Source organism: Gorilla gorilla, chromosome 2 (assembly GCF_029281585.2).
Source record: "Gorilla gorilla gorilla isolate KB3781 chromosome 2, NHGRI_mGorGor1-v2.1_pri, whole genome shotgun sequence".
NCBI classification, from domain to species: domain Eukaryota; kingdom Metazoa; phylum Chordata; class Mammalia; order Primates; family Hominidae; genus Gorilla; species Gorilla gorilla.
Genome location: NC_086017.1, coordinates 124,350,569 through 124,362,622, shown reverse-complemented (window position 1 = coordinate 124,362,622; position 12,054 = coordinate 124,350,569). Strand labels below are relative to the sequence as shown.

The 12,054-nt window shown below is 37.8% G+C and overlaps 1 protein-coding gene across 13 annotated transcripts in view; it reads left to right on the top strand.

Annotated features, from left to right (window-relative positions):
- SPICE1 (spindle and centriole associated protein 1) overlaps positions 1–12,054 on the top strand; it is a 70,636-nt gene that overhangs the window by 23,230 nt on the left and 35,352 nt on the right. For all 13 annotated transcript variants that reach the window (XM_055381641.2, XM_055381639.2, XM_055381643.2 and 10 more), the window contains exon 7: positions 3,108–3,226. In XM_055381641.2, the coding sequence (XP_055237616.1) occupies positions 3,108–3,226 (119 nt within the window). The remainder of the gene's footprint in view (positions 1–3,107; positions 3,227–12,054) is intronic.

The window sequence follows — 12,054 nt, the reverse complement described above, 5'->3', positions numbered from 1 at the left end:
ATATTTCCGGCAAAAACCATTTATGTTTTGGCACTTAGTGAGAAGTTAGCTTTCAGATAGCTGGAAATTTAATCACCCTAGAATATCTTATTGCTGTAGTATGTTCAACTGAAGATTTTACTTTTATTTAAATAAATCATAAGTGAAGTGTGCCCTATTTATTTCAGTCATACTTTAAGTACTTTTTCAGTTAATTGGAGCCTGTAAACAAGTACACGATGTATCCCAGCAACATGGAATAAAGCAGTCAGATTTTATTCTGTTGAAGAGTCCATTCGCACACCTGAGCCTATTACCATTAATACAGCAGTAGAATTTCAAATTAATGTTACTGATACAACTAATTTACCTACCTGGTTTAAGTTCTTTCTCAATTTACAGCTGATAGCAGATGAAAAACAGTGATGTGAACCTCTCAAAGCAGAGGTAGCAGAGAAAAATGGCGGTGAAGGAGGAGAGAGAGGATACCTGAATAGATAAGCAAAGGACTGCTATACATCAGAAAGGAAATTAGTGTTACTATAGATAATCTTTTTTTTTTTTTTTTTTTTCTGAGACGGAGTCTCGCTCTGTCGCCCAGGCTGGAGTGCAGTGGCGCAATCTTGGCTCACTGCAAGCTCTGCCTCCTGGGTTCACGCCATTCTCCTGCCTCAGCCTCCCGAGTAGCTGGGACTACAGGCGCCTGCCACCATGCCCGGCTAATTTTTTTTTTGTATTTTTTAGTAGAGACGGGGTTTCACCGTGTTAGCCAGGATGGTCTCGATCTCCTGACCTTGTGATCCGCCCGCCTCGGCCTCCCAAAGTGCTGGGATTACAGGCATGAACCACCACGCCCGGCCTGCTATAGATAATCTTGAGTCACCAAGAAAAAATGGAATTGTAACTGCATTAGTTAAGTTCTCTGGGTCCTAGTTTCTTCATCCATATAGGAATTAGTGAGACTAAACCTACTCACTTATTCATCGTGTAATATTTCAAATCATGCACTAGATGCTAAGATACATAGATGATTAAGGCATGTCTCTGTCATTGGATTAGGGAAATAGCAGGAGTTGAGGTTAGAGAGACAAGTAGGACCTAGGTCCTGAAGGACTAAGGACTGGAAAGTAAAAGTAGAGTTACTGAAGGATTTTAAAGAGTGGAGTCATGATGAGATCCAGTATAGTGTGGAAGATGGATTGGGGAGGGACAAGACTGGAGAGAGGGTCTGGTTAGAAGACTTAGGTGGGCATCTTAGAAGTGGTGAGGGCCTGACCCAAAGCCGTGCCAATAGGGAAGGAAATAGAGGAGAATAGGGATAGACTTGAGAGTGGTTAAAATGAGGTAGAGTTGGCAGGGTTGGGTGGCCGATAGGACAGGACAAGTGAGAAAGAAGGGTAACTCTTCATTTGCTGGCTTGAGCATTTGAGTAGATGGTGACACTGTTCATGGTCTTAGGTAATATTGGCAGGAACAAAGTTTCTGGAAGAATGGTAGGAGGGCTTAGAAAGCTGTTCAGCTTGGACCTATTGAGTAGGGATTTTTTTTTTTTTCTTTTTTGAGATGGGGTCTTGCTGTGTCACCCAGGCTAGAATGCAGTGGCACAATCATGACTCACTGCAGCCTCTACCTCCTGGGCTCAAGCAATCCTCCTGCCTCAGCCTCTTTAGTAGCTGAGACCACAGGTGCACGCCACCAAGCCTGCCTAATTTTTGTGTTTTTGGTGGAGACGGGGTTTTGCCACGTTGCCCAAGCTGGTCTCAAACTCCTGGGCTCACATGATCCTCCTGCCTTGGCCTCTTAAAATGCTAGGATTACAGAAATGAGCCACTGTGTCTGGCCAGAATAGAGATATCTTATAGGCAGTTGAATATGAATGTCTAGGGCTTAGGACAGATCTGGGTGTGAAGATAGAGGTTTGGAAATTAATAGCATTTCATTTGTAATTACAGCTTTGGAATTAGATAAAAACATTCAGAAAGTGGATCAGATGAGGGGAGAAAAGGTTGATATAGGCCTTTTGGTAAATATTTTAAAAGTTTAAATATCAATGAATGCTAGTTGTGGTTGCTAGATTTGCTTTTACTTAAGTGTATTGCACTTCCTGTGAGTAACGTTTGTACCAAACAAGATAAGACTGGATAATAATAGCTAAAATTTATTGAGTGCTTACTTAGTAGGTGTGATGTAACTTGAGTCACATCATCAGATACAAGGAAAGGGTAGAAAAATAAGATCAGTAAAGGAGATTGGGAAGGAATGGCCAGAAGAGTAGGAGAAAATCTAAGAAAATACAGTATTATGGGAGTTAAAAGAAGTGTATCAAGTAGGTTTTTTTTTTTTTTTTTGAGACAGGGTCTCGCTCTGTTGCCCAGGCTGGAATGCAGTGGCACGATCACAACTCACTGCAGCCTCGACCTTCCTGGGCTCAGGTTATTCTCCCTCCTCAGCCTCCTGACTAGCTGAGACTACAGGTGTGGGCTACCTCACCTGGCTAATTTTTAAATTTTTTTGTAGAGACATGGTTTCGCCATGTTGTTCAGGCTGGTCTTCAACACCTGGGCTCAAGTGGTCCACTTGCCTTGGCCTCCCAAAGTGCTAGAGTTTTAGGCATGAGCCACCACACCTGGCCAAGTGGATTTTAAAGGAAAGAAATGAGTGGTCAGAAAAGTAAGGGAAGGCAAAGACAGAAATATCCATTTGAGTTAGGAATAAGTGTGTTGAGGTTGACCTTGTAGAGAGCAATTTGAGTAGAGCAATAGGGCAGAAGCAAAGTTGCAGGGCATAGGTGGTGAGTGAGGAGGGTGGAACAACTCTTTCAAGAAGTTTGGTGGTAGAAGAAAGAAGATATATATAGCTTAAGGTAAGTATAGGGTCAGGTTAAGATGGGAGAGGCTTGCTCACATTTAAATGTTGGTGAACTGAAGCTACTACAGAGACATGTTGAAAATGTGGTAGAGAGATAGGATAATTGATAGGAGTGGAAGGATGTGAGAAGATTTGTGTTCTACAACATGTGGAGGGCTTAGGAGGAGGGAACTCTCTTCTGTTATGACAGAAAAAAAGAAAAGAAAGTCTAAGTATATATATAATCCACTTGTGCTATTTTTATTGTTGTGTTGAGACAGGCTCTTAATGATGTAGATGGTGAAGAAGAAGGAACTGTTAATAGCCAGTCAGGAGAAAGTGAGAATGAGAATGAGTTGGATAACTCTCTAAACTCTCAGTCTAACACGAATACAGACAGGTATGTGTATATGGCATAAATATTTACAACTCTTAGCTTTTTTCCATGGCCATTTCAATGTTTGCCTATTGCATCATTTTTTATTAAATGGGAGTTTATTTTTATTTAAAAATTTGTTTATTTTGGTATTTCCAAATAATTTGCAGGGATAATATAAAAAGCTCTTGTATACTCTTTACTCAGATTCATCAATTATTAATGTTTTCCACATTTCTTTTATCATTTTATCTCCTTTCTGAGTATGCACACACATGCATGCATGCACATGTGCACCCGTCGCCTGAGTAATATACATTGTACCCAATATGTAGTTTTTTATTCCGCACCTACCTCCCGCCCTCCCCCTTCTGAGTCTCCAAAGTCTGTTATATCACTCTGTATGCCTTTGCATATCCATAGCTTAGCTCCTTAGCAAGTAAGAACATGTGGTATTTGGTTTTCCATTCCTCAGTTACTTCACTTAGAATAGTGGTCTCCAGCTCCATCCAAGTTGTTGCAAAATACATTATTATTATTATTTTTTGTGTGTGTGAGTGGCTGAGTAGTATTCCATGGTGTGTCTATACCACATTTTCTTTATCCACTCATTGGTCGTTGGGCACTTAGGTTGGTTCCATATTTTTGCAGTTGACTAACATACATTTTTAAAGAACTATTAGGAAGTAAGTTGCATGCTTCATGTTCCTTTATCCCTAAATACTTCGGTGTGTGGTTCCCAAGAAAAAGAGCATTCATTCAGATAAAATCACAGTACAATGATCACAATCAGGAAATTACATTGATTTAACACTATTATCTAATCCATGGACCTTATTTAGATTTCTCCAGTTGTCACAATAATGTTTATTTTGTTTTTTGGATGATTGAAGAACTAATCGTAATCACTTATTATATTTAGTTTTCATGTCTTTTCATTTTAAAAAAAAACCTGGAATCTTCTAAAATCTAATCTTAGTGTTTCTTTGCCTTTTATGACATTTTTATAGTTTTGAAGAAGTACAGGGCAGTTATTTTACAGAATTCCCTCTAGTTTGACTTTGTCTTATAAGTTCTTCATTAATAGACTCAGCTTACTTATGCATTTTGGGCAGGAATATCCCTAAAGTGATGTTAAGTCCTCAATGTGTCATATCAAGAGGCAGTGACACCTTGGTTTAATTATTGGTGCTGTTAACTTTCATCGTTTGGTTACAGCGATGTCTGCCATGTTCCTTCAATGGATTATACTGTTTTATCTTTTATTTATTTTGATGTTTATTTGTCACATATTTGGGAGCTTCTTCAAGTAATTCCTGTGTCCTTTTAACGTATCTTCTTTAATGTTTAATTTCTGGCACAACATAGCTCTTATTATACTTTCTCTTCCCTGGAATCAACCATTTCTTCAAGAATCCTTAGCTCATTTTATTAAAGAAGGGTATTTAAAAACCAAGCTCCAAGTATTAGATGCGTTTATTGCACTTGGCAGTCATTGTTTTTAGACCAACAGATACATATATATGCACACATACATATATATATACCTATAGTCATATGTATATGAACATATCTATATTAGTATCTAGTTTTCTGTCTATTTAGCTATAAATCATGAATTTACAGTGATACCTCCAAGTCCAATTTAACACTATTGGTTTTATCTTGGTCCTCTTATTCCATATTTGTATCACTCTTCTTTAACACTCAGCAGCATGTCTCCAAACATTACACAAGTATATTTATTCATATTCAATCCTGCAATACACAGAAAATAGTTTTGGAATTGCTGCACCCATACTACTACAAAAATAAACCTGCTAAGTAGAGTTCAAGATTGTTTGCAGATTTCTAAAAGGTTATTGTATTCATTTGAAATATAATTAGGTTCATTTGCTTCTATTTGTATTCAATTTTAGGTTTTTACCTCTCTTTTTGACAAAATTATACAAAAAGCTGTTTTCAGGGTAGTGTCACCATCCCCTATCCCTTCTAACTAGTTCCTGTCTACACTTACCCTTGTAGGTGATCAGTTTCCTTAGTTTTTAAATTTATTCTTTCTGTGTTTCTTTTTATAAATGTAAGCAGATATATATATATATATATCTCCTTATTTTCTCTTATATAAAAGATAACATACTCCTTATTTTCTCTTCTTATATAAAAGGTAACGTACTATATTTGCTTTTATTTTACTTTAATTGACAACAAATGTGCATGTTCATGAGGTACATAGATGTTTTGATACATATAATGTATAGTGATCAGATTGGGGTAATTAACATATCCATCTATATTTGCTTTTACCACTTAATGATATATCCTGGAAATCTCCCCATAGCTGTTCATAAGTTTACACAGGTATTTTTTTCTTCATTTTTATAATAAAATGAAACAGTTGCATAGTACTAAATTGTGTGAATGTACTGTAGTTTATTTGACCATTCTCATATATATATATATGGTCATTTAGGTTATTTTCAGTATTTTATTTTATTTTTCATTTTTTGAGATGGAGTCTCATTCTGTTGCCCAGGCTGGAGTGCAGTGTCGCCATCTTGGCTCACTGCAACCTCCACATCCCAGGTTCAAGTGATTCTCCTGCTTCAGCCTCCCAGGAAACTGGATTACAGGCATGCGCCACCAGGCCTGGCTAATTTTGTATTTTTATTAGAGACTACATTGTTCAGCTCCCACTTAAAAGCGGGACATGTGGTGTTTTGTTTTCTGCGTTGGTTTGCTGAGGATAATGGCATCCAGCTCCATCCATGTCCCTGCAAAGGACATGATTTAATTCCTTTTTATGGCTGCATAGTATTCCATGTTTTATTATTAAATTAACTAGAGAGAACTGGCATCTTTATGATGTTGAATTTTGCTATTCAAGAACACAGTATATTTTTCCATTTGTTAAAAGGTCCGCTGCTTTCTTCAGAGCCGTCAGGCATAGATGTTTAAGTCTGATGAAGCTGTGCCCACAGCCGCCCCTTCTCCCAGGTGCTCTGTCCCAGGGAGATGGGGGTTTTATTTATAAGTCCCTGACTGGGGCTGCTGCCTTTTTTTCAGACATGTTCTGCCCATTGAGGAGAAATCTGGCAGTCTGGCCGCAGCAGCTTTGCTGAGCTTCGGTAGGCTCCACCCAGTTTGAACTTCCTGGTGGCTTTGTTTACACTGTGAGTGTAAAACCACCTACTCAAGCCTCAGCAATGGCAGATGCCCCTTCCCCCACCAAGCTCGAGCGTCCCAGGTTGATCTCAGATTGCCGCTGTGCTGGCAGCAAGAATTTCAAGTCAGTGGATCTTAGTTTGCTGGGCTCGGTGGGGTGGGACCCGCTGAGCCAGACCACTTGGCTGCCTGGCTTCAGCCCCCTTTCCAGGGGAGTGAACAGTTCTGTCTCTCTGGCGTTCTAGGCGCCACTGTGGTATGGAAAAAAAAAAAAAACAAACTCCTGCAGCTAGTTTGGTGTCTGCCCAAACGGCCCCCTAGTTTTGTGCTTGAAACCCAGGACCCTGCTGGGGTAGGCACTGGAGGGAATCTCTTGGCCTGCGGGTTGCGAAGACCGTGGGAAAAGCACAGTATCTGCGTCAGAGTGCAAGGTTCCTCAGGCTCAGTCCCTCCTGGATTCCCTTGGGTAGGGGAGACTTTAGCACTTTATGGTCAGTATTAGACAGATCAATGAGACAGAAAATTAAAAAGGATATTCAGGACTTGAACTCAGCTCTGGACCAAGCAGACTTAATAGACATCTACAGAACTCTCCACCCCAAATCAACAGAATATACATTCTTCTCAGTACCTCATTGTACTTTTTCTGAAATTGACCACATAATTGGAAGTAAAACACTCCTCAGCAAATGCAAAAGAATGGAAATCATAACAAACAGTCTCTCAGACCACAGTGCAATCAAATTAGAAATCAGGATTAAGAAACTCACTCAAAACCGCACAACTACGTGGAAACTGAACAACCTGCTCCTGAATGACTACTGGGTACATAACTAAATGAAGGCAGAAATAAAGATGTTCCTTGAAACCAGAGAGAACAAAGACACAACATACCAGAATCTCTGGGACACATTTAAAGCAGTGTGTAGAGGGAAATTTATAGCACTAAATGCCCACAAGTGAAAGCAGGAAAGATCTAAAATTGACACCTAACATCACAATTAAAAGAACTAGAGAAACAAGAGCAAACAAATTCAAAAGTTAGCAGAAGACAAGAAATAACTAAGATCAAAGCAGAACTGAAGGAGATAGAGACATGAAAAACCCTTCAAAAAATCAATGAATCCAGGAGCTGGTTTTTTGAAAAGATCAACAAAATAGACTGGTAGCCAGACTAATAAAGAAAAAAAGAAGAATCAAATAGACACAATAAAAAATGATAAAGGGGATATCACCACTGATCCCACAGAAATACAAACTACCATCAGAATACTATAAACACCTCTATGCAAATAAACTAGAAATAGATAAAATCTAGAAGAAATGGATAAATTCCTGGACACATACACCCTCCCAAGTCTAAACCAGAAGTCGAATCCCTGAATAGACCGATAACAAGTTCTGAAATTGAGGCAGTAATTAATAGCCTACCAACCAAAAAAAGTCCAGGACCAGGTGGATTCACAGCCGAATTCTACCAGAGGTACAAAGAGAAGCTGGTACCACTCCTTCTGAAACTATTCCCAACAATAGAAAAAGAGGGAATCCTCCCTAACTCATTTTATGAGGCCAGCATCATCCTGATACCAAATCCTGGCAGAGACACAACAAAAAAAGAAAATTTCAGGCCAATATCCCTGATGAACATCGATGCAAAAATCCTCAATAAAATACTGGCAAATGGAATCCAGCAGCACATCAAAAAGCTTATCCACCACAATCAAGTTGGCTTCATCCCTGGGATGCAAGGCTGGTTCAGCATATGCAAATCAATAAATGTAATCCATCACATAAACAGAACCAAAGACAAAAATCACATGATTAACCTAATAGATGCAGAAAAGGCCTTTGACAAAATTCAACACCCCTTCATGTTAAAAATTCAATAAACTAGGTATCGGTGGAACATATCTCAAAATAATAAGAGCTATTTGTGACCAACCCACAGCCAATAGAATACTGGATGGGCAAGGCAAAAGGCAAGGATGCCTTCTCTCACCACTCCTATTCAACATAGTATTGGAAGTTCTGGCCATGACAATCAGGCAAGAGACAGAAATAAAGGGCATTCAGGTAGGAAAAGAGGAAGTCAAACTGTCTCTGTTTGCAGATGACATGATTGTATATTTAGAAAACACCATCGTCTCAGCCCAAAATCTCCTTAAGCTGATAAGCAACTTCAGCAAAGTCTCAGGATACAAAATCAATGTGCAAAAATCACAAGCATTCTTATACACCAATAACAGACAAACAGAGAGCCAAATCATGAGTGAACTCCCATTCACAATTGCTACTAAGAGAATAAAATACCTAGGAATTCAACTTACAAGGGATGTGAAGGACCTCTTCAAGGAGAACTACAAACCACTGCTCAAGGAAATAAGAGACGACACAAACAAATGGAAAATCATTCCATGCTCATGGATAGGAAGACTCAATATCATGAAAATGGCCATACTGCCAAAAGTAATTTATAGATTCAGTGCTATCCCCATCAAGCTACCATTGGCTTTCTTCACAGAATTAGAAAAAACTACTTTAAACTTCATATGGAGCCAAAAAAGAGCCTGCATAGCCAAGACAATCCTAAGCAAAAAGAACAAAGCTGGAGTCATCACACTACCTGAATTCAAACTATACTACAAGGCTGCAGTAACCAAAACAGCATGGTACTGGTACCAAAACAGATATGTAGACCAATGGAACAGAACAGAGCCCTCAGAAATACACCACACATCTACAACCATCTGACCTTTGACAAACCCAAGACAAACAATAGGGAAAGGATTCCTTATTTAATAAATGATGTTGGGAAAACTGGCTAGCCATATGCAGAAAACTGAAACTAGGCTTCTTCCTTACACCTTATACAAAAATTAACTCAAGATGGATTAAAGAGTTAAATGTAAGACCTAAAACCATAAAAAATCCTAGAAGAAAACCTAGGCAGTACCATTCAGGACATAGGCATACACAAAGGCTTCAGGTCTAAAACTCCAAAAGCAATGGCAACAAAAGCCAAAATTGACAAAGAGGATCTAATTAAACTAAAGAGCTCCTGCACAGTAAAAGAAACTGTGATCATAGTGAACAGGTAATCTACAGAATGGGAGAAAATTTTTGCAATCTATCTATTTGACAAAGGGCTAGTATCCAGAATCTACAAAGAACTTAAACAAATTTACAAGAAAAAAACAACCCCATCAAAAAGTAGGTGGAGGATATGAACAGACACTTCTCAAATAAGACATTTATGCGGCCAAAAAACATACGAAAAAAAGCTCATCATCAGTGGTCATCAGAGAATGCAAATCAAAACCACAATGAGATACCATCTCACGCCAGTTAGAATGGCGATCATTAAAAAGTCAGGAAATAACAGATGCTAGAAAGGATGTGGAGCAATAGGAATGCTTTTACACTGTTGGGAGTGTAAATTAGTTCAACCATTGTGGAAGACAGTGTGGTGATTCCTCAAGGATCTAGAACTAGAAATACCATTTGACCCAGCAATCCCATTACTGGGTATATACCCAAAGGATTATAAATCATTCTATACAGACACATGGACACATATGTTTATTGCATCACTATTCACAATAACAGAGACTTGGAACCAACCCATGTGCCCATCAATGGTAGACTGGATAAAGAAAATGTCTCACATATATACCATGGAATACTATGCAGCCATAAAAAAGATGAGTTCATGTCCTTTGCAGGGACATGGATAAAGCTGGAAACCATAATTCTCAGCAAACTAACATAAGAACAGAAAACCAAACACTGTGTGTTCTCACTCATAAGTGGGAGGTGAACAATGAGAACACATGGACACAGGGAGGAGAACATCACACACTGGGGCCTGTTGGAGGGTGGGGGGGGCTAGGGGAGGGATAGTGTTAGGAGAAATACCTAATGTAGGTGACAGGTTGATGGGTGCAGCAAACCACTATGGGACGTGTATACCTATGTAACAAAACTGCACGTTCTGCACATATACCCCAGAACTTAAAGTATAATAATAATAAAAAAAATACTAGAAAAAAAAGTCTACTTTTCTGTTTTTCAACAGTGTCTTAACATTTCTCTCATATAGAGTTTGCTTATTTTTTATTGAGTTTATTCCTAAGTATTTTGGGGCTTTTGTTATTCTTTTAAATGGAATTTTGTCTTCCATTATACCTCCTAACTAGTTATTCTTTGTTTTTATGAAAGTTACTGATTTCCATGTGTTGCCTTGATATTCTGCTACTTTATTGAATCTTGGTTGAATTAGTTTTAGCACTGATTTTCTAGGGGTTTCTAGGTTGATTGTCATCTCATCTGCAAATAGACATTGTTTTCCTTGTTATCTAAGTCTTTCACCTCTAATTGGTTTCTTTTGTATATTTTATTAGTTATAGGACAGTGTTCAATAATAATGGAGATAGTGGGGATCCTTGCCTTGTTTCCGATTGTATGAAAATGCTTCTATTGTTTCCTCTTAAGTAAGGTATTGGCTTTAGTACTGAGGTCTTTTTTCTTTCTTTCTTTCTTTAAATTTTTTAAATCATTGTTATTTTTAGTCGTTTTTGAGACAGGATCTCACTCTGTCACCCTGGCCAGAGTGCAGTGGTGTGATCACAGCTCAGGTAATCCTCTCACCTCAGCCTCTCACCTCAGCCTCCCTCAGCCTCTAGTAGCTGGGACTACAGGCATGCAAACACCATACCCAGATACATTTTTTTTTAAACAATGCTAAGGAAATGCCAATCAATTCTTGTTTTCTTGATTGTTTTATTTTAATCAGTAATAAGTGTTAATTTTATCAGACTTTTTCAATATCTATAGAGATAATCATATGAGTTTTCTGCTTATGTCTCTTAATATGGTACATTATGTTATGAGTTTCCTAATATTGTGCTATCCTTGCATTTCTGCAGTAAATTCTATTTGGCCACAATGTGTTATTTTCATTAATGGAGTATTGGAGGTTGTTTGTTAATATTTTATTTAGTATTCTTGTGTTAAAATTCATAAATGATATTCTCTGTAGTTTTTTTGTGTCTGCAGCCTTTATCAGATTGAGGTAACAATGCGATACTTGATTTCATCAGAACCATCTGGAAGATTTTTCTAATTTTTTAAGTCCTGGAACAATTTATATAGCACTGAGACTATCTGTTTTTTGAGGCTGATAGCTTTCCTCCTTTGAAACTATTTGCACATGGTGCTTTTTTTTTTCTGTGGGGAAGTGCCGTAGTAACTTTGCTTGTTTATTTAAGCTTCTATTTCTTCTCAAGCCAATTTTTATAAGTTATATTTTCTTAGGAAATTTTCCATTTCATCTAGGTTAATCAGTGTATTTCTATAGAGATGTGCCAATAATCTCTATACTTCTTAAAAATTTTTGTTTCAGTGCTTACTTGTTCTCCTCAATCATTTATTTTGGTTCTCTTTTTTAAAATTAGGTTATTTAGTGGTTTGCCTATTTTATGAATTTTCGAAGAACTAACATTTTTAATTTATTAGTTAGAGGTCTAGTTTTCTGATTTCTTCCTCATCAGTTTTGCTTTTGTCTTTATTTCCTTCGTTGTGTGTTTTTTTTTGTTTACTTTTTCTAGTAACCCTAGTTGAGAATTTAATACATTCATTTTCATTCTTTTATTTTTAATTCATAAACATGTTTAGGGCTCTGAATTCTA